At 47.8% G+C, this 22,604-nt stretch overlaps 3 protein-coding genes across 7 annotated transcripts; 2 read left to right on the forward strand and 1 right to left on the reverse strand.

The window, feature by feature from the left end:
- Positions 1–2,487: 2,487 nt before the first annotated feature.
- Positions 2,488–4,601, reverse strand: LOC120673114 (glutathione S-transferase T3-like). The gene is made up of 3 exons (XM_039953805.1): positions 4,484–4,601; positions 3,303–3,781; positions 2,488–3,212 (listed from the first exon to the last, which is right to left on the reverse strand). Exons 2-3 carry the CDS (start codon positions 3,771–3,773, stop codon positions 2,817–2,819), a joined length of 867 nt encoding a protein of 288 aa, XP_039809739.1. The 5' UTR covers positions 3,774–3,781; positions 4,484–4,601; the 3' UTR covers positions 2,488–2,816.
- Positions 4,602–5,093: 492 nt separating this feature from the next.
- LOC120673115 (FCS-Like Zinc finger 10-like) lies at positions 5,094–7,600 on the forward strand. Of its 4 annotated transcripts, none has more exons than XM_039953806.1 (3): positions 5,094–5,365; positions 5,641–6,517; positions 6,968–7,600. In XM_039953806.1, exons 2-3 carry the CDS (start codon positions 5,670–5,672, stop codon positions 7,119–7,121), a joined length of 1,002 nt encoding a protein of 333 aa, XP_039809740.1. In that variant the 5' UTR covers positions 5,094–5,365; positions 5,641–5,669; the 3' UTR covers positions 7,122–7,600. The 4 variants fall into 4 exon arrangements, with proteins under 4 accessions (XP_039809740.1, XP_039809743.1, XP_039809742.1 ...); XM_039953809.1 differs by having other exon boundaries at positions 6,798–7,136; XM_039953808.1 differs by lacking the exon at positions 6,968–7,600 and adding an exon at positions 6,589–6,897.
- A 2,127-nt stretch (positions 7,601–9,727) lies between these two features.
- Positions 9,728–15,503, forward strand: LOC120673116 (MAR-binding filament-like protein 1). 2 transcript variants are annotated; one of them, XM_039953810.1, is made up of 4 exons: positions 9,728–10,196; positions 11,352–11,498; positions 11,920–12,197; positions 13,451–15,503. In XM_039953810.1, exons 1-4 carry the CDS (start codon positions 9,911–9,913, stop codon positions 15,227–15,229), a joined length of 2,490 nt encoding a protein of 829 aa, XP_039809744.1. In that variant the 5' UTR covers positions 9,728–9,910; the 3' UTR covers positions 15,230–15,503. The 2 variants fall into 2 exon arrangements, with proteins under 2 accessions (XP_039809744.1, XP_039809745.1); XM_039953811.1 differs by lacking the exon at positions 11,352–11,498.
- Positions 15,504–22,604: the final 7,101 nt, after the last annotated feature.

Genomic DNA, 22,604 nt, shown 5'->3' on the forward strand with positions numbered 1-22,604 from the left:
ACCGGCAAAAACAAAAGCACGATCTGAATTCTGAATCAAGAACAGCTTTGAAACTCGAGGAGGAAAGCAAAGCAAAGCTTGCGATGCGCACACACTGATTTCCTCCCTTTTGCAGCTACTCCCCATTGGCATTGAGCTGAGCGCCAAGGAAAGAAGAGAAAGGGGGGTGGCGAGCCCTGAAAGTCCAATGATTCTGCATCCCCGATGCAGCGTGGATGCGTATTAGGAGCAGGTACGGTGCTGATTGGCTCTTGATGCGGATTTATTTCCCTGCCCCCTCCTCCAACCGCTCATGTGCGAGGCAGTGATTACGCCAACTAATAAAAGTTTGAGCGATTTTTGCAGAGGTGGTTTTGGTCAGTGGACTGGGATGAGCTAGTGAGCTGACGAGTGACGACAGTGGACAAGTTGGATGCATCCTCAAAACCTCAATCAAAGCTAGTATTATGATGGCCTACTAGTTGGCTCATATCTACGTGGTAGAGAGAGAAATGAAGAGAGAGAAGAGAATAGGGGACTTGCTACACACCCGCTCCGCCCCGGCGAAATGAAGCTGCGGCTGCTGACATTTACCGTGTTCGGCTGGTGCACTAACCTCCAGTCCTACAGTATTTCTCTCTCACATCGCTCCAGCACTAGCCTCCAGCCACCAGCCAGGTAACAATGTTTTTCTCTCACACCACTCCGGCTCCTGCCTGCCGAACGCAGTCATTGGCCAAACTGCGCGCGCAGCAGCGGGGCCCGCCACTACTACCGCCGGCAGTCGGCGAGTACTCGGCGACTTTATTAAACATGCTCTCTCATGTGTTCGGGGGGTTTCAGTTTCAGGTAAGAGCAGGTATTATAAGAGACTGGAAGCCGGCTGGGATCCGACGTGGGGAGGAGAGAGCACGAACGGGCGGCTGCTGAATCGCCGGGCGAAGAGGCTCCCGCTCTCACTGTAACGCATTAAAAGCGAGCTCTGCGATATGCGGAGCGCGGGCTCCCAGCCAGCAGCAGGCTGGGACCATAAAACTTGCTCTATGTGATGAAAGCGTTCAGGAGTGATGAAGGGCTGCGGGGTGTTCAAGTTTGTGCGTGGAAAAGCGTCCAGGTTCATCTCCGTTCAGGTCATCGGCCGTGGCGCAGGTTTTGTAGAAGAGCATGAAATAAACGTGGTCTCAAAGATCATAAACATGGGCAAACAAACGCCTAGGTTCAATGGACCGATAACATTTGCAAGTTTTCAAAAAATCGTACCATGATCCTTGTGTTTTCTTTTCCTACCGAGACTGATCAGAAATATTTATGCTTCCATTTTTAAGAAAAATGGCAAAAATATTTCTCTAATAAGTACTCTTTATTTCAAATTATTAGTTGTTTTAACTTTTCTAGACTCATAGATTTTGCAATGTATCTAGACATGATACATATGTAGATGCACAGTAAAATCTATGAAAACTAAAATAATTAATAATTTGAGCAATTAGAGTACTGTAGTACCGGTAGGATTTTTTCCCCGAATAACACACAAGGATGAATTTTTTTGGAATAATCACTCCAGCATGAAATTGAAGTGACAGGCCAGGGCCAGGCAGCCTCAAAAAGTCAAAAGCAAGGCTACGGCGTGGGGCCCAGAAGGGTCTCGTCGATGACGATGGGAGCTCAGCTCGCGCCGTGCTGTACGTGCCAGGCCGTATTTCTACGCGTACAGCGCGGGGCAACAGTTAGAGCAACTCCAACCCACCTCCTATTTTTGGCCCCCTATTCCACACATATGAGAGTCTCTCATCCTATTTCTCTCTCCTATTTCACAATGAACTCCAACAGACCTCTCATACTAACTCTTATATCTCCAACTCCCTCATTCTTTATTCATATAAAGTAACTACCATGAGCATTATTTCGAATTACCATTTTATTTTTGCATGATTTATTTCCAACGGCTATATTTAGAACTATAATATTTAGAACCCGTTTTTCAACTACAGTAATTCTGAAGGTACTATTCACAACGGCTATATTTCGAACTGCTACTTTAAACCCCATATTTTGCAACGGCTATTATTTCCAACAGTTAGTATTGAAACGGCTAGTTTTTCCAACGACTAGTATTCAAACGGCTAGTATTCAAACGGCTAGTATTCAAACGGCTAGTTTTCTCACATCTATATATATGCGGATGCCTGGACACTGGAGATCACACCAAATCATTCTCCCTTCTCTTGCTGAAATGAGCTCTCTTTTTCGTTTAGACTCCTCATCATCGTCGTCGGATGACGATGATGAACTGATCCTTTCGGCTCTACACATAGTGCACACGCAGTACGAGGGTATGAGTGCTCCAAGACGGGGTGGCTATTTTTTATTAGAGTTATTTAGCTATTTTTTATTAGAGTTATTTAGCTAGTTTGGTTGTATCCTTATCATGTACTCTTGTTTCACAGTCATGTACTTTTGTGTCCCAGTCATCCAATAAAGCATATAATTTAGTATGAATCATAACCATGGCAGCATAACCATAATTTAGTCCGAAGCCATACAATACCAGGACACAAGTTCATACAATACCAGGATAGCTAAATTAAACTACAAGTCCATACAATACCAGCTAAATTAAAGTACAAGTCCATCTCAATATCAAGCTCCACCAAAGCGTCGAGAAATGATCTCGTCTTGCATCTTCTCATAGTAACGACGTTGACGGTCATCCAAACCACGAAGGTCCATTTTCATGACCTTATCATCTTCTTTCCTTCTCTTTAGTTCAAGCTGGTCTCGCTGCAGGTCACTCCTCTCCTTCTCTGCAGCCATTTTTATTTCAAGCCTTTTCATCTCTAATGCAATTCTCTCATCGTTTTGCTCTTTTTTTCCAGCTCTTTCATCTCTTCCATCTCTTTCTTCTTAGCCCACAAATTCTCCATAGCATCTATGTAAAGGTTTGAAGTAGGAGAGATGGGGTCTTTACCTTTGCGCAGGCGTTCTTTCTCCTTCTTCCTACCATCAGGTCTTGCATTGGTAGCTTCTGTGGACTGACTAGCACAGTCCTGTTCATTACCATTTGTAGAGCTTGGAGGAGTAGATGCCCCTGGACTAGCATTGATGCTGGTCTTCTGTTTCTTGTTTGCACATGTCTCATTCCACTTTTCCTCGTACCGCAAGACGTTCCAACAATGCAGCAAACAAAATGCTTTGCCTTCCTCTTTTTTGAACACTTCACAGGTTTGAAGTACCTACACACCAGATTTATGTGTGAATGAACATATCTTGTTGTTAGCAAAGCAATAAATTAAATGCTGAAATAATAAAACAACAATGCATACCCTATCTTGCTCCGTCAAACCGCTTTCCTGCCTTCTTTGCACATGACCATACCATGAACAGAACTTGTTAACTGCTTCTAGAATGATACCCCAACGATGAGCAAGAGAACCACAATTACGATCAGTCTCAAAATCCTTGTGCAAGTGGTAGTGCTCATGAATTCTTTCCCAGTAAGTAGCACGAGGTTGATCAATGCCTTGTACTGCATCCATACTAATTTCTAACCATGCTGCCACCAACAGATTGTCCTCCTTAACACTAAAATTTTTGGATCTCTTCTTGTTACCTTTCACACCAGTGGTAGCTTCAACAACTGCAGCCTCTCTGAATACTTGTTCCTCTTGTGGGCTACCATGTTGAGTCTCAACAACTTGCACATCATGGTTGCCACCAGCATTGGTCCCATGTATTTCCAGATCGTGGCTGCCACCACCATTGCCTGCAAGCATATCGATCATCCATGGTTCCATCTTGCTCCCTACATTATCAGATCGAACCATGTCACACAAAAATTGCAAGAACATTTTAGAAATCAATAGCTCTGTTGAAGCTACGCAAGAAAATTGGCAAGAAAATGGGCTGTTCAATTGCCCTGTTCCTCTCCTCCCCAAGATCCCTCTCCTTCCAGCGCGCGCTAGCAGTCTACCCCAAGCTCTCTCTCCTTGCAGCGCTAGCAGGCCAGCACGGCAGCCACTGGAGGCCAGCCAGCGCAGCACCCACGCGGCGGCCGCGGGAGACCGGCTGGACGCCCGCGCGGCGGCCGCGTGAGGCCGGCTCAGCGCCCGCGCCGCAGGCCGCAGGAGGCCGGCGCAGAGCCCGCCCGGCGCAGCGCCCGAGCAGAGGCCGCGCGGCGGCCGCGGGAGGCCGGCTCAGCCCCCGCGCCGCAAGCCACGGGGCCCAGCGCAGAACCCGCCCAGCTGGCACGGGAGGCCGGCGCAGCGCCCGTGTGGCGGCCCCCGGCGGTCGCGGCGGCACCTGGCGGCGGGCCCAGCGCCCGCACGGCGCTCGCGCGTGTGCCGACGAGCCGCTTCAGAGCAAGGGGCCGCGCGAATCCGGCCACACGGGGCGCAGATCCGGCAGCAGGCTGCTCGATAGACCAGCCGCCGGCAGCTCTCTCTCATCCTAGATCCACTACGTCGATTGCAAAAAAAATAGATGGAGACGCCGGGAAGAAGCATACCTAACGAGAATGGCGTCCCAACCGGCGTGGGAAGGGGCGACGGTTGCTCCTTCACGCGGATGAGAGTCCAGACCGGAACTCCTGGATGTAAGAGGTCGGAGCTCGCGGATGAGAGGCCTCATATCGCTAGGAACTTGATGAGAGATGGGTTGGAGGGGATTTTTGGGTTTCTCTCTCCTAAAACCAGAATAGGAGACGCGAAGAGGGGTGGGTTGGAGTTGCTCTTAGGCCCCGTTTGGCACGGCTCTTGGGAGGGCTTCACGAGCGGCTTCACGTGAAGCCCTCCCAAACGTTCGTTTCAGGACCGGCTTCACGTGTGAAGCCGGTTCTGAAGCCGTCGGCGGCTTACACAGGCAAAGTGAAGCCATGAAATCGTGGCTTCACGCGGCTTACACATCAATCTAACAAGTGAAACTGTTTTGCCAAACATTTTTTAAAACGGCTCCAACTCCACCAGAGAAGCCGCTCCATCTGAGGAGCCAGAACCGGAACTGTTTTTAGAAGAGCCGAATCCCTGCCAAACACACCCTAAAATGTCGGGGCCTTAAAATGTTACATCTGCCTCCCTTCCTCTGACGTCCATGAATGGCAGGCGGAGGTGGGTGGTGGTGTATTTCACAAGACTGAACTCTCTCCTCTGATTTTGATGCATGCAAAGGGACAAAGAGAGGAGAGAGAATGGGGTATCAGTCGTACAAGTAGGGGCAGGACAGTGTGATTTTACTGCCACCGTGTTCCCTCCTCCCCACAAGCTTCTTCCCCTTCTTCCCCCTCTCCTCCCCCCTCGCACAGCGCCATTGCCGAGCGCGTGAGGAGGGAGAGAGGTGAGGTAAAGCGGCGAGGACCAGGGGAGCAACACTGCTAAAGGAGAAAGAGGAAAAGGTAAGGGTGAGCTCGTGCCGGGGCTGCTCGCATTGCTCTGCTTGCTGCTTGCTCCCCCTTTCCTCGCCTTATTTGTTGCCGCTCACGAGCTGGGCGCGTCGTGCTCCTCGAGAACGGGATGCCTCGCTGAGAACGGGGGAGCTTCACTTTCTTGTGGTGGGTAGTTGTTGGCGAGGGCGGTGCGATCTTGGACGGCGAGATGCGAGAACGTTCTGTGGATTTGTCGGACGGGATGGATTCGTGATCTTTTGCCCTTTTCTTGATCCCGGTTTCAGGAGGTTGGTTGGGTCTGCGGCGGCCGGCGATGCTCCGGAGGATGGTGTCTGACCCGGCCCCGGACTCCTCCGGCGGGGAGGCCAGGCCCCGCGCCGGCACCGCGCTCTTCGCCGTGCCGCGGCTCTTCGTCGGGTTCGCCGCCAAGCGCCCGTCCGACGGCGAGTCGTCGAGGAGCCCGACGTCGCCGCTCGACCCCAAGGCGCTGCTGCTCCGGTCGCCGCGCTCGCCGAGGACCTGGGGCGCCCCGGGCCTCGTGGACGCCCTCGCCGGCGACGCCACCAACTGCCTCCTCAGCCCGCGCCTGCGGCTCAAATCGTACAGCTCCCTGCCCAAAGATTGCGGCGGTGGCGGCGGCTATTCGCACCCTGAGCTCGGCAAGACGATGTCTTGCCCCGCCCCGGACACTGCGGCCGCCGCCGGCATTTCGGTGCCGTGCAGCAGGTTCCACCACGGGGATCTGAAGTCTGGTCCTGAGGCCACCCATTCGGATGGCGCTCACCTCAGCAACGGCAAGCGGCACTCGTTCGATCTCGGCAAGCTCCCGGGCCCGGGCTCGCTGCCGGCGTCCATCGCCGCCGGCGCCCCGCGCTTCATCGGCTCGGTCTCGGCGAGCGAGATCGAGCAGTCGGAGGACTACACCCGCATCATCGCGCGCGGCCCGAACCCGAAGACGACGCACATCTTCGGCGACTGCATCTTGGAGCCCCACACAGTTGGGGACAGTGACGAGGCCGCCATGGAGGTGGAGGAACGAGCTGCCGGGTGCTACTTCGTGGTCAAGCGCGCCGCGGGGCTTGCCCCGGCGGCCGAGGACTTCCTGAGCTCTTGCTTCACTTGCAAGAAGAAGCTGGCAGGCAATGACATTTACATTTACCGGTACGTCGATGCAATCACCATCTTGTTTTACGATTCTACTCAAACAACTGATGGTTCTATTTTTGCATCAGCTGGATCATTTGGGGGGAAAGCATTTCAGTTAAAAGAGATATCTTGCAGAATGCACATTAACCTGAATGAAAAGAAAAGCACTAATCGAGTTTCTGCACTGCTCATATGAGCGCAAGTTAATTCTTTTGGCAGAAGAAATAATATTTTTTTTGGAAGTACATGAATGGAATATTATATTGAACTGAACAGCATGTTGAATCATCACTAGATTCCATTTCTTTTGGTTGGAGATGGTTGCAAACGGGAACGATGATTAACTGAACAGATAAGCTTTGGCCCATCAATGTGCATTATTTGGCTGAACTGAATAATTGATCCCGGCATCAGAATTCAGAAAGAACGAGCGACACTGAACAATTTTGCCTTGTGCCCTTGCAGGGGCGAGAAGGCCTTCTGCAGCGCCAATTGCCGGGACCAAGAGATCCAGCTCGAAGAGGAGGCCGAGAACAACACGGCGAGCATCTCCCCCCGCTCCTCGTGCTCCTCCATCCACGAGGACGTCTTCATGGCCGGCATGATGGTCACGACGTGACCTCCGGTCCCCCACCCAGCCCACCGCGCACCGTCTCGCCGCCGCGGCGACGAACGCGCCGCCGTTTTTTCCTCCTCGCACGGCGAGGGTTCAGAGACGATCGTCGGTGGCCGGTCACCGGTGCGCGTCGCCGTCATCATCAGCTTGTTTTTGTTTCAGCAACTGAAGAAACGGTGCGCTCATGGTGGGTCATCGCCGCTCGTCCTGGAAACCTGGAGAGATCTGGGCTTTTTCGGAAAGAAAGGGGAGAGAGAGATAGAGAGAGGTCGCCTGCCTGCGGCCTGCCACTGTAGTTTTGATCCAAAGGCTGCTGGCTGGCCGGCCAGTGCCCCCATCTCATCCCTTTTCTTGCTCGCTTTTTTCTTCTTCTTCTTGCTTTCCTACTCGCAGCTGCAGTGACTGTGTCTGCACTCTGCGCATCGCATTGCCACACTACCGTCTCTGAGATAATGACATTGAGCTGCTTTGAGTCATTTCCATTGCTCTTTTACTTTGTGCAGCGGTGGTACCGAAACTGAAAGAAACTGAGAGGAAATATGATGATGATGGTCTAACCACTTGATTTCCGTTACAATTCAAAGGCATCTTTTACCGAGACCTAACTGATGGGTCAAAAAATAACATGAAACCGTAAAAACTGCAGCTTTAACCATGATTCAGAAGTTTACCGAGAGTCTATCACTGAATCCATCCTGGGATTAAGCTACTGGTATTACATTTGAAGAGCAGCAAATTTCCTACTGGCATGGGCACTGAATGAGAAGGAAGCGTCGCTGAAATCCACGAGAGATCCGATCCGATGATTGAATTGCAGGTAGCATTCAGGTGGATGGATCCAATCACTCCCCCTGTTTTCCTCAAATGGGCTCTGCTGATCGGGGAAACCAAGCCTGGCAGAGCAGAGCAGGCGCTTGCGCTCGGAAGGCAAGGCCGCGCTGCTCGTATTGAATTCAGAGCCGCAGCCGCCCATACCTCGCTGCCTCTCATGGCGCTGCCGCTGCGCGCCGAGCACAGCGTCCGCGTCTTTTATTTGGGTGGCAGGTGCCGTTGGATTCGCCTGTTCCTAGGCAACCACGGGGGCTCGGAGGCGTCGCTGCAGCGCAGTGTGCAGCAGCGTTTGTCATGCGGTGACGCTTTCAACCGAAAGCGTTTGAATATTTTGCCATACATTTTCCGGTTTTCCACCGCGAGGAAGAAAGAGTAGGACTGGACAAATTTGACGCCAAACAATAAAGATGTTCGAATTGGGTCCCAGTCTCCCAGATATGCATTGCACCCTTGGATTTGTGTCAAGACTAGCTACAACTACAAATCAAACAAATCTTTACGATGTGATCATCCATACTCGGGATTTGTCAACCAACGCCAAAGAACGGTTGACTGGCGGAGGTGGAGGGGGACGTCTATATATCGCGTGCGCGAGTAGAATCGCGCGCGTCGCACACGTACGGCGGCGAGCGGAGGCGGCTCCAGCGGCGGTGGAGGAGGCGGAGGGCGGTTGACGGCGGGGCGAAGAGGCGGCAACGGTGGAGGAGGCGGCTCCGGCGGCCATCGAAGGCGGAGGTGGCTCCGTCGGCGGTGGATGGCGGCGGAGGAGGCAGCTCCGGCGGCCATCGAGGGCGGAGGCGGCTCCGGCGGCGGTGGAAGGTGGCGGTAGAGGCGGCGCAATCCACCGGAGGTGGAGGGAGCGGCGGTGGAAGCCTCTACGACGCGCTCCTCTCCCGTCGCATTATGCGACGAATAGAACCCCCCCCCCGTGGAGTGGGGGTGTGCGGTATGCTGACTTTGCACAGTGGGGTGTGCGGCGGCGTTGTTAACTTCAATACTACTTGCCTCCGTTTTAGATTGCAAGCCATTTCAATTTTTTTTGGGGAGTCAAACTATTTTTAGATCTGACAAAAATTATAGAAAATAATACAAAAATTTATAGCACAAAAGAGATATACTATGAAAGTATGTTTAATGAAGAATCTAATAATACTTATTTGGCATTCTAAATAGTACCTTATTGTATAAATATGGTTAAACTTGAAATGTTTTGACTCTCCAAAAAAGTTAGAATAACTTATAATTTGGAACGGGGGAGTATATGACCGCGTTAGCTTGAGCGAAAGGAAGAAGAATGCATATCTAAGAACCTTATCCAGAGAATATAGCGGATCAACTATTTCCAATATCCCAGTTGAACTTCCTTTTCTATTTCTTTTGATGGAACATTTGAGTCTTCCGAGTTCAAAAAAAAACATTTGAACCGAATGTGAGGCCCAACAGAGGCAACCGCAGGCCTGCCTAGCGCTTCAACAGCCCAGCCCACACACGAGGAAACTCTCCCATGGCGCTAGTACGCCGGGTGGTCCCTCCCCGCCACGTGGCGGAATCCCATACTCACACTCCGGATCAGCCTCCTCGTCGGACCTGTCCCCCTCTTTACGGCCACGGCCGATGGGTACCCACTCGCTAACACCCCAAATCACCCCTCGCCGTCCCACTTCCAGATTCCCGCGGACACTAAAAGCTGGGGGGTAGAAGAGTATATTCATGCCTCAAAATTGTCCTTCTCCAGGGCCGACCCATCATCGTCACCCGCTCGCTGCCCCCCCCCCCCCCCCCCCTTGCGCTTTCGCCTTCGCCTCCGGGTCTCCGAGATGGCTGACTCCTAATCCGCCATCACCGCCACCGCTTCCGCCTCAGCCGCTTCCACCGCCTCCCCCGAAACTTCAAACGCGCCAGCACGCGGGAGGCCAGCGCTGGGCCGGAGCTAGCTAGGGTTCCGTTCCTCCGGCGCCGGGATGGGTTACCTCCTCTTCTCCTCGCCGTCGCCGCCGCTCGCCTTCCAATACCCCTGCTCCTCCTCCTCCTCCTCCGGCGTCGCGGCCTCCCGCCGCAGCCGCTCTCGGCGGGGCGCGGCCTCCGTCGTCGCGTCGTCCGCCTCGACGCCCGATGGCGGCCCTTCCCCTTCGTCGTCCGCGGCGGCGTCGGCGGACGCGTACGTGCTGGCGCGGCGGGTGGTGCTGCTCGGCGCCTCCGCCGTACCTCTCCTCCGCCTCCGCGAAGCCGTGGCCGCGCCCACGACTGGTTAGTGCCGTTATCCCTGGGACGGTTTGTGTAAATTGTCGTTTCGCGCCCAATTGCTCGTCTTAACTGGGGTCCTAGTCCTATCTTCCGTTGTAGAATCGTTTGCCGGTGAAATCCGTATGGAATTCTACCGGTCGAGGTTAATAAATGTAAACTGTTCTGCAGTATATGAGAGTATATCAAGTGATGCGTGGGTTTCTGCAGAGGACATTACTATGGTGCAGTGGTGCTGCATTGTAGTCTATAGTCTTGTATGGATGCATGAGACTGAGAGATGAGTTGTTCGGGTTTGGCTCGCATGTGCACATGCTGACGAAATTGAGATTCTGCAACAGTTGTTCAAACAATGGGTAGAAGAGTTTAGAAGATGCAGGATATTGAGTACAACTGTAAGGAAATTTGGATATTAGGCTTAGGCGCATCCATGGATGAAGAAGGAATCTATGCATCCATGGATGAAGAAGGAATCAGTAGATGGTAAAACAGCACCTGCAGTTTAGGTTGCTTCTGCAGAAATTCAAACTTTTAAGGCAACTTTAACACAGATTTTACACGTCATAACCCTCAGTATTTTGTCCTCAATGGTTAGCGTACATATTGAGCATTGGAAGAATCACTCAGACTGGTGAAAGGACCAAATGTTTGGGAACATATACAAAAAGTTAAAGATAAGTCCTCAAACTAAATCCTACCCTTCAACCCCTGTATATAGCAACTACTTAATTGCACCCTGTCAAAGTTGGAGAGTGGATTTTGTGCATTAGAGGTTTATGTGCATAAAGTTGATATGCTCTTAGATGTAATTAACTGCAAAGGAATTAGAATGTTATTTTCTGTACTGCAGAATCTAATTTTAGTAAGTTTTCATATGGTTCTAATTAAGTCATTGCTCCATGTGCTGAACTTCTTAATTTGATGTTCAGCCGTTCAGGCCCGCAGTCCTTTATATATTTTTTACCACGGATGTCTCGGGATTTCATAAAGCACAAACATGCAGTCTTGAATTAGTGTTTCTCTTATTAAAGCTTAACATTCAGATGGAAAAAATAAATGTAGAATTGGAATAGTTTACTAATTGTCCACCTTAATGTTCCTAGTGATTTAAGTTTGTTTGTAGCATATGATCAGATGCCACCTTTTCTCACTTCCCCGCAGTTTATGGCATGTCATTATCCCAAGGGTTTATTAGAAGAAAGGGGATTGATGCCCCAAGGGTAGATCGTGAAGCTGAGAATTGCTACAAAACGCTCAAGATCGGACGAAATTCCATCATCTGTAGACCTAAGGAGGATAAGTTTGATGGTTAGAACTTCCTCTTATATGAGTAGTTTCTGTAAAAGTAGGAGTTATTACTACCACCAAATCTTTTGAAAACTGCTGTAACGTGTATTTTTTGGGTTTGTTATCTTATATAGACATCTTTTTGTCATACTTGCACAGTTCTCATGACTGATTCTAACCACACGAATGGGCTGAACTGACCATCTGGGTATGTTGTATTCTTGTAACCTGGCATTGGAATCAATAATGCATTTTGCTTTGAGATGAGATTGTTTGACTTAAAAACTAAGTTGGCGGTGCTGCCATTGACACATGTGCATTACTACGTTAGTGAACGGAAACATTTTCTTCATATTTGTGCTGAAGTTTTTCCATGTCATTGAAGATCTTAAGATCAATTTATGAATGTGTGGTTGTTAATGGTAATTGCTTTTGTCTGTAGAGACAAAGGATGTCTCAAAGCTTGATGACCCCCCATCTGAAGGGAAAACGGGTATTCCAGAGCCTGACACAACTCAATTTGAAGGATCTCAGAGTGAAACTACTACTACTGAAGCTCGTCAGCCTGAATCATCCTTACAATCTGTGGAAGAACAGCATCCAGGGAATCCACTGCTTGGCTTTTTGGGTACAGTTGGAGTCACTGCCTCTGGTGTTCTTGGTGGGCTGTATGGCACTTCTCTACAAGAAAAAAAGGCCCTGCAATCGATCATCTCATCTGTAAATCATCTACAAACCTGCAATTAGTCTATTTTGTCTTTTTTTTGGTTCAGATATTAATTTTTAATTTCATAGACTAAATGACAATCATCTCTGTAAATCATCTACAAACCTGCAATTAGTCTATTTTGTCTTTTTTGGTTCATTTATATTATTTTTTAATTTCTCCAAACCAGCGCATGATTTTGTCTTCATATAGTCACCATTTTTGCATATATTTTCACTAAGTCCAATACACTATAAATAGCTGGCATTTTCTTTATTGAACTTTTTATATTGTTAAAGTCATATGCAATGGTTTTTTATTTGTTACTTTATCTGCATCTACGTTATATGCTTAAGTGTCTTTTCTTTTTTAAAATGCTCTCCATTTATTTGGCTCTTTGAAATTGCTCTGCAGTATCCTTTTGTATTTAGGAAAAATAAACATATCTGAAGTTGAGCGACTAGATTAATACGGATGTACTTCTAAATAAATTCAAGAAGTCTGATGCTGCATTTCCAAACTATTTTGATTTCGGCGTTGACATTTTGTCAATGTTGTCTTTTAGTATGCCATGCTTTCATCAGCTGTTTTTTTTAGTTACACATGTCTAGCTTCTTTAGTTTTGTAGGTTTGTATGTATCTCAGTTTTGTGCAGTTTCCAACATTTGACGCCATCTCAAAGCTCTCCATTGTATATTTTGATAGCCTTAGTCAAGAAAGAAGTAAAGGAGAATTTTAAACTAATCAGTCATATACGCACATAAGGAAAGTTTAATGCTCACACACTACTATTCTGCCTAAAGGTAGCAACACATAAATCTTGATTGTGTTAGTAACTGCTAATCTTGAACCATGTGAAATGAAAATTGGTCTGTACTGTATCTTTCAAAACCTGAAGAAGGCTTTGAGGCAAAATATTTAACCCTCTTAGTTGACCACGTTTGCCTTCCAAGTTTAAATTATGCCTCTATGATGTACCAAAATACTTTGTCTCCTTGCTGCAATGATTGGTGTTTGGGGGAAACAGTGCATATGATATGTTTTGCAGGTTCCACTTTTATTTAATATGGTATGGGAGGTCAGAATCTTAAAGTGGATATTCAAAAAAAACTTAATGGTTAACAATATTATCATTTCCCACCATGATTCTCAAGAAAACAAACATCTGTAAATTCTTTTGAATACAACAAGCTGCCAAAAGTATTTCGAACACCTTGATGCTGATTATTTTATTTACCTAATATATTTAATGTTCAACTTTCTTCAGACGGAGAGCAAATTGGCTGAAAATGAGGCAGCACTTTCTTTGATGAGGGAAAACTATGAGAAAAGATTACTGGAGGAGCAAGCAGCACAAAAGAAGCAATCTTTGAAGTTCCAGGAGCAGGAAGCTTCTCTTTCAGACCAGTTGGCTTCAGCAAAAAAGTCTTTGACATCCCTGAGTGAAGAATTCAGAAAGGAGAAGAAACTAGCTGAGGAACTTAGGGATGAAATACAGGGATTAGAGAGTATTATCAGACAAGCTGGGGATGATAAAGATGCGCTTGAAAGTAAATTGGAAGAAAAGCTGGGAGAGATTAATTCTTTGCAGGAAAAAATAAGTTTGCTGAGCCAAGAAATTGATGATAAAGAGAAGCACATCAGGGAACTTAGTGCATCACTTTCCTCGAAGGAAGTAGACTACCAAAAGCTGTCTGCTTTGACTAATCAAACTAAAATGAGCCTTGAGCATGCAAATTCTAAAATACAGCAACTTGAGGAAGAGCTCGATAGAAGTAAGAATGCGCTTGCTTCAAAGATATCTTTGATTGATTCACTCGATGCTAAACTTGAAACATTGAATTCTGAAAAAGAAGAAGCTGACAAAAAAATTAACGAGTTAATACAAGAGTATACAGACCTGAAGGCTGCTTCAGAGACAAAAGCAAGTCATGCTTCCAAGGTACTATCAGAGAGAGATGATCAGATAAAACAGCTTGAAGAAAAACTCTCTGTTGCATTAACTGAGTCTAGCAAAGATCATGAAACAATTCTTGAGTTGAACAAAGAGTTGGATGCCACCAAAGCAATGCTAGAGAGTGAACTTGTGGCCACAGAAACTTTAAAAGAATCGATCCAATCATCTGAAGAGGCTCTAAAGGATTCCAGAAATGAGGCTTCCAAGCTTTCCAAGGAACTTGAGGAGGCAAATAAATTGAATCAGGACCTGGTGTCACAGATTTCTGAACTCCAAGATGAGTTGAGTGCAACTCAAGAAGGACTGACGATTAAACTAGGAGAGGCAGAATCAGTAACCAAAACTCTCTCAGAGGAACTGGCCTCAGTGAAGAAAATGGTTCAAAAAGGACAAGAAGAACTTGAAACCACCTCTAATGAGCTGGCATCTGTTGTTGAAGCTCGTGACAACTTGAAAAAAGAATTGCTGGATGTGTACAAGAATTTGGAATCCACCACACATGAGCTTGTCGAGGAAAGGAAAATGGTGACAACCTTGAATAGGGAGCTTGAAGCGTTGGCGAAACAATTGCAGGTAGATTCTGAAGCCCGAAAAGCTCTTGAAGCAGATCTGGATGAGGCAACGAAGTCACTAGATGAGATGAACAATAGTGCATTGTCACTGTCTAGAGAACTAGAGAGCACTCATTCTAGGAATGACACTCTTGAAGCTGAGAAAGAAATGCTATCCAAGGCTCTCGCTGAACAAACGAAAATCACAGCAGAAGCTCAGGAAAACACTGAGGATGCTCAGAATCTGATCACAAGGCTTCAGGCGGAGAAGGAGAGCTTTGAATTGAGATCTAGACATCTTGAAGAGGAATTGGCATTAGCGAAGGGTGAGATACTGCGCCTAAGGAGGCAGATTAGTACAAACAGGTCTCTGTCACCAAGAACATCTGCCAGACCAAGAGCACCACCAGAGGCTAATGAGATCCTGAAGGAGCAAGCTGTGAACAATCATAATCAGAATACCAGTGGAGTAGTTGCTGGAACTCCACCATCTGTGAAAAGGGCTGTAAGGAGAAGAAAAGGTGGTGCATCAACATGAGTATTGGAAGCCCAAGCAAAGGCCTTCTTTTTTTCCATGCTTTCCTCTTTAGTAGTCTGTTATTACTTCATTTTTTAAATCATAATCCTTTGCAAAATAGCATCAATAGTTATTCCAGTGTTATTACATTTGCCTTTTGTAGCATTTCAATTACTTGATGTGTTTTGTTCAAGCTTCTGTGAAACTGAGGGCCTGTATATGTATAGATGAGTTACTGAAGAGCCAACATAATGAATTCCAGTATCTGTAGTTATGCTGAGTGCTCCATACACAACATTATTGCTCATTTTACACTGATGTTTATCCAAATTTTCTTTTGTCCACGCGAATGTTAACCTTTTGTCATCATTGATATGAATCACAGTAGTATTACCTACTTGGTACTTTGTGTACTTTTTTTTTAAAGTGAACTGGGGGGGCACGCCCCTACAGGAATTTATTGGAAAAAAGAAGTTTCTGTTACAAATGAGAAGAAAACAAGCAAAGGAAGAAGGAAAAAAAAGAAAAAAGAGCTAAACAGGTCTGAGGGCAGATCTGAAAAGAGAGAAGAGATTACTTTGTATAATTTGGTTAACCTACTTCTGATTAATACCCGCTCATTCAGTGAACCTGTTTTGGTATGCTGAAAACAGGTCTATTTGTTTCCCAGGAGATGGAGTTCTGGGATCTGCTGTACTGTTGTAGTGGTATCACTCTTTCTAACTCTCTAAAAGTAGCACACTTGTTGGCTATGCATTTAGTATTTATGAGTCTATGATTATATTCCTGGCACTGGGTCTTTAGATACTGTTTTGAAATACCAAAAATAATATTATTGGCTGCTGTAGCCATGTGATTTAAAAGAGCCCGCACTCAAAAGTATACAGGTACTTGACGGCACTTTATTGTATTCTGACACTTTAGTAGTTCTATTTGATCATTGCTTGTTCCACTTGATTTTGACACCGTATATTCTCTTTTTGTTGGTTTAATTGTTAGTATAAACCTCATAGAGATTCATACAATGCTACATGGTAATATATTCAGTCTCTACACATTCTCAGAAAGTCAGAATATAGTATTACAAATGACTGTTTCTTCCTGCATTACATCATCAGCCATTCGTTCTCTTACCTATTTAATTAATCATGTGGACCATCATCTTTAATTATGGCTCTACAAGCAGGACCAGTGTTTGAGATGGATGCATCACTCCAGAGCAGAATTATTTTCAGTTAGGCACATGTTTGTTTTGTTATATGGTCCTTTCTACCAAGAATCGTTATCCTACTTTCAGATCAACAAGTACAGAAGTTTTTATGTTCTTGGTTTTGACAAAGAATCCCAAAAGCTAACATCGAACATAATTCTTGATGTGCATACTGTGATATGCAAGCTGTAAGACAAATGTATGTAGGGAATGCAGGGATAGGGGCCCAAATCATTTGGTGCCCCGTTGGAGTTGTAATTACATGGCTCTTGGGCATGGTTCACAGAGTATTTTGGGACAGTGGGATTGGTGGTGACTGGGATTGAATAGGCCAAAACAACCAAAGTACATTGAACTGTGCTGGCCTAGCTTAAAAAATGGCTGGCACGATATGGTACATTGGTACTTTGCCAGGTTAGGTTGGATTTCTTTGCTGAATTAACCCGTTCCCCTTGGTCTCCTATCTTGGCCTACTTTTTGCTTCTAATTATTGAGCACTTGATTCCATGCCTTTATGTATCAAGCATTTCATGCACACAGTCTAAGCTATATTTTTTCTTAGTGAACTAAGCTATGCTTGCCATGATCTTCGCTGGCCCAGTTGTGGAATGTTACCAATGGTATTTTCTTTCAGTTGGGGATAATAATGCAATCATTTCGCTTACTTTGTTAGTGAAAGCACAATTATCGTCCAGCCAGGCAGCCGACTTAAGACTGCAAAATTGAGCATTGGCTTCAGACATGATTTTTTTTCTCTTGAACGTGCAGGAGAGCTGCGCATCAATATATTAAGAAGGAAAAAACGGGGGTAAAGAGCCCCTAGAACAAAAGATGTTACAATATTGGAGAGTTTGTAACACACTCTGAAAACACTCTTAAACTGATTCTCTCAAAGAACCCTAGGACCAGACCAGACTGACAACAAGAGAGACTAGGAGGGAGCCAAGGCGAGGAGGTGAGACACTCCTCGAGCCCTGCTACAGACCAGCACTGAGCCTTTTCTTTAAACTCTGAAATAACCCAGGGTAAGGCAGGTGTTCCTCCATCAAAAATGCAGTGGTTGCGAAGTTTCCAAACTGACCACGCTCCAAGGATAATAATGGAATTGAATCCCTTTTTTACTTGACCCGAAAGCCTACTGCTTGCTCCATTCCACCATTCTACAAAAAACTGATCATTCATCTGTGGAGCAACAGCCTGCAGACCAAAACTCTGTAGAATGATGAACCAAAATTGCCGGGTGAACCCACAAGAAACCAATATGTGGTCAATTGTTTCACCCTCTGGTCACATAGAGGACATTTTGGTGGGTGATCAAGACCATGTCGTGCAAGCCTATCAGCAGTCCAGCACCTTTTGTGGGCCAATGTCCACATGAAAAATTTGCATTTCCCCGGGGCCCAACTCTTCCAAATTATTTCCCAGGGACTAAACAGAGTTGCTCCAATAAACAATGCCTCATATGCTGATTTGGACGAGTGTTTTCCAGAAGTTGTGAACTTCCAAATGTGTGCATCTTCAACTTCCGGCTGCAAGACGACATTGGAAAGAATGTCCCACAAATGAAGATATTCAACCAGCACCGGGACACTCAAAGCACCTTTAATATCTGAGATCCATTTTCCATCATTGAGTGCATCATAAACCGTCCTTTTTCTTGCTCTGACTGCTATAGCACTAAATAAATGAGGCAGGGCCTGTTTTAAACTCTGGCCGAGCAGCCAGCAGTCTGTCCAAAAGCGAGTATTTTTGCCATTGCCCACTACTGTTTCAACTGCCACTTCAAAGAAGGATTGGACTTTAGATGAAGCTTTGATGGGGATGATGGCCCATGCCTTTTGAGGGTCCGTTTTCTGCAGCCATAACCACCTAAGTTGCAGGGCATATCCCATGTTCTGAAGGTCAGAAATGCCAAGACCCCCCAAATAAATTGGTCTTGTGACCTTTGGCCAGGCTAGCAAGCAATGCCCTCCCCTTGCATCTTTTCTGCCTTTCCAAAGAAATCCTTTCCTTATCTTGTCAATTGCCTTCAAGGCACAAGGGGGCAACTCCAGTGCCATGATGATGTATACAAGCATTGAGGTGAGAACGTACTGCACCAAAATTGTCCTGCCAGCTTTAGTAAGCAAATCAGCCTTCCAGCTTGGGAGTCGATCTGCAATTTTTTCAATGATGGGTTGTGCCTGTGCTTTGGTTAACTTGTATGGGGAGAGGGGTACCCCTAGGTACTTGCAAGGAAATTCAGACACTTGGCATGGCAAGGAGTCCTGCAGAACAATCTTGTCCTCTTCATTGCACTGTATGGGGAGAACACTACTTTTCTGAAGATTTGTTGTGAGGCCGGATGCATTACCAAAGAGCTGCAGGATATCCAAGGTGATTTCAATGTCGCTTGCTGACGGTCGCAAGAATAAAACCACATCATCAGCATACAAAGAGATCCTGTGCTACAAGGCTCTTCTTGCCAAAGGTTGCAATAGCTGTTCATCTGTGGCTTTCTTTACCAAATGGCATAGCACATCCATGACCAGAATAAAAAGCATAGGAGACAGTGGATCCCCTTGTCTTAGGCCACGCTGATGGTGAATCTTTCCCCCCCGGGGAGCCATTCAGTAACACTTGGGTGGAGGAGGTGGCGAGCAAGCCACTGATGATGTCGCACCAGACTGGTCCAAATCCCAACTGCTTCATAACTTCCAGAAGAAAAGGCCATGACACTGAGTCAAATGCCTTTGTTGATATCCAGTTTGAGGAGAATGCGAGGTTGTTTCTGCTGGTGTAGGAGTTTGGTAGTTTGATGAACCAACATGAAGTTGTCTAGAATAAAATGCCCTTTTATGAAAGCACTTTGATTAGGAGATACCAGCTGATCCAAAGTACCAGCAAGCCTGTTGGCAAGAATTTTCATTACAAGTTTGGCAAAAGAATGTACCAGACTGATTGGCCTATAGTCCTTGATGCATGAGGGATCCTCTTTCTTAGGTAGGAGGGTGATGTAGGCAGAATTGAGCAACTCAAAATTATCAAACTTTCTGCTCTAAACAGCTGAAATTGCAGCCATTATATCTAATTTGATAATCTGCCAGCACCCCTTATAGAACTTGCCTGTGAAGCCATCAGGACCAGGGGCTTTGTCGGAAGGTAGGGAGCTAATCGTTTTCCAAACTTCTTCTTCCGAAATAGGTGCTTCCAAATTACTGAGACCAATGCTTGGCATGTCTAGTTCTGACAGGTTAACCGTCACTTCCCTATCAATACTCTTTCCCAACAGATTGCTGTAAAAATAAAAAATGTTCTGCTCTTTTTCTTCATGCTTAGTGAGAACAACCCCATCAATAGTTGTGAGTCTACTGATGAAATTTTTTCTTTTCCGATGACGGGCATGGGCATGAAATAAGGTTGTGTTTGCATCCCCCTCGCTAAGCCAATTGATGCGTAATCTGCTTCGCGCTATGGTGCGCTGCAGGGAAGAGAGAGCCAAACAATGTGGTTTAAGCTTATTTTTCAGCCAAGTTTCAAGCCTGGAGAGACCTCGTGAATCTTGAGCTATTTCCAGTTGATGGAGAACTTCCCTGTCTAAAGCTAGCTGTGAGTTTACATGCCCGACTTTCTTTTGACTCCAACTTTGTAAACTTCTCACTGTTGCTCTGAATTTTCTTGCTAGGGTGTCAAAAGGACAATGGGAGACTGGTTCAGATGCCCAAGCATCTGCCACAACATCATGGAAACCATCCAGCTTGGTCCAAAAGGTTTCAAAATGAAATCTGGCCCTTCCTGGTTGGACATCATTCATTCCTAGAAGAAGTGGGCAATGGTCCGAGCCATCAGTAGCGCAACTCTGCAGGAGACAATTAGGAAATATTTGTTCCCAGTGTGCCGAGCAAAGAACTCTATCAAGTCTGACAAGGGTAGGTGAATCCTGCTGAGTAGACCATGTATATTTGCGACCTAGCAGAGGTAACTCACTTAGTTCTAGATCATTGATTAGATGACGGAACCTTCCCATCATTGCTCGGTTAACATGACCATTATTCTTATCTTCAGTGCGTACAATTAAATTGAAATCACCGAGCAGTAGCCATGGTCCAGGACATGCTGCCCTTACATCTTGAAGCTCTTGCAAAAAGAGAATTTTATTGTCATCCCCTTGAGGACCATAAACACAAGTGAGCCACCCTGCTTGTGAGCCGCTAGGAGAAAACTGAATTGAGATGCTGAAATTATCAACTCTGGTAGCGCTGGCAGGTCCCAACCTATGGCGCCATGCTACCAGGATTCCACCACTTGCACCCGCAGAAGGCAGTTCAAGCCAATATGGAAAATCCGACCCGAGCAAAGAAAGAATGCACCCACGGGGGATGCCTGACATTTTTGTTTCCTGTAAGCAAACAATTTCAGCTTGACAGGAAGTGATCAAGGTTCTTACAGTATCTTGGCGCGCCCTGGAATTTTGCCCGCGCACATTCCAACAAATTAACTTGGAGGGATTCATTTTATTTGTCACAAGAGAGGAACACGACCATGAGCAGTAAGATGTCAGCGATCAGCCGCCATTCCCTGTTCCTCCTCCTCCGGAGCAGCCCATCCAAAGAGTGCTGACAATGCCAAAGCCTGGCTGTCGGGGAGACGTGCTGAACCAGTGAAGAGCTTGCTGTATTCCTCCAGACTTTGTTGGTCAATGCCGGCCGTCTCACCGATGATACCCAGAGCCCGCATCACCTTCTTCTTCGTTCGCAGAGAGTCCCCACCACTAGGGGGCAGGTTCCATCCCAGCGATGCGATGGCTGCGTCGCGGAGGGGCGCAGGGGGCACAAGTGCGGGAGCGCAGCCTGTTAGCTCGCGGGGTAGGGAGGATCTTCGACGTCTTCTTGGTAATCTTTGCCAAGAACCTCCCCCGCCGACCAGATTGCTGACTTGCATGAGCTGGTGAAGAACATGGCCCAGGAGGTGCGGCATCCAGCGCAGGGAGCCGCCGGGTGTAGACACGCGCAAGACCAGGAACCAGTGATCTTGCAGGTTCAGACGAATTAGCCGCTGCCGAGGTGGTCGTAGCTCCTGATGGAGCATCCGCCGTGGGTGTAGAGGGTGCGCCGTCAATGGGAGGCGCGTCATCCACGGCTAGAGAATCCGCGTCCGCTGCAGCCGTCATCGCAGGTGGCAGAGACGCGCCGTCAACGGAAGCCAGGGGCTCCGGAGGCGTGTCGTCCAATGCCGAGCAGGGCACGGCGGTGCCAAGCGAAGCGGCGATCACAGATTCCTGACATGCCGGGCTGGTCGCGATGGTCGCAGCATAATCAGCCGTCGTCGGGGGTCAGGAGTCGTAGGAGTCGTGTTTGGTGCAGCAGCCTCCGCCGTCGATGAGGGCGTCATATAGGACACGATGGGAGACACGTCCTTGTTTGCCGTAGCAGAGTCAGGCGCAGCACCCAGGCAATCCAGACACATCGTGGCGGCCGTAGGGAGATCACCACAGACGGTGGCCACCGGTGTCAGCGTAGTCGCGGCCGCATCGCAATCCTGGGCGAGGGCCCCGCCAATTGTGGGCCCAGGGTGACCGGGTGGACCAGGGTCCACCGACCGGTCAACCCAGGGAGACGAGGGAGCCGAGGCGACGAGGGGGGCAGCTGTTCCGCCATCGGGGGAGGCCCCGAGGGGACATGAGTAACCACAGCCGCCGCCGTCGCATCGTCAATCCCGCATGATGTCGCCTGGGTGGCAGGGCAATCAACGCCAGGAACAGAGGACGAAGCAGTGCCTTGGGCAGGGGGTTGGGCCGCATCGGTGGTCCCCAGCCGTGATAGGACCGAGACACGGCCCCCAACAGGTGTCGCCGCTGCACGATGTCGAACCCACCGTCGGCGACGATGATGATCAGTGGCCAGAGGAGGTGGAGCATCCGGTGCCTCCGACTGGTCGCCACGGGTCCTAGCGGAGATCCAAACAGGGTAGGAGAGCGTTTGTCGCGTCTGCACATCCTGCTGCCTCACGCCCTCTGGTTTCGGGATCTCCAGATCAATCACAGGGGGGATGCAGCTCGGACTAGAACACCATGCCGTGATGCGGAAGACCTCCCGCTGAATGTCAGTATCCGGATGAACGACACTAGGTACACAGCAGCCGCTCAGGAGCTACGACACCGTCTCCAGCTCCCAAGCGTGCGTCGGAATTCCGCGCAGCTCGACCTCC

This window comes from Panicum virgatum, chromosome 5N (assembly GCF_016808335.1).
Source record: "Panicum virgatum strain AP13 chromosome 5N, P.virgatum_v5, whole genome shotgun sequence".
Taxonomy (NCBI): domain Eukaryota; kingdom Viridiplantae; phylum Streptophyta; class Magnoliopsida; order Poales; family Poaceae; genus Panicum; species Panicum virgatum.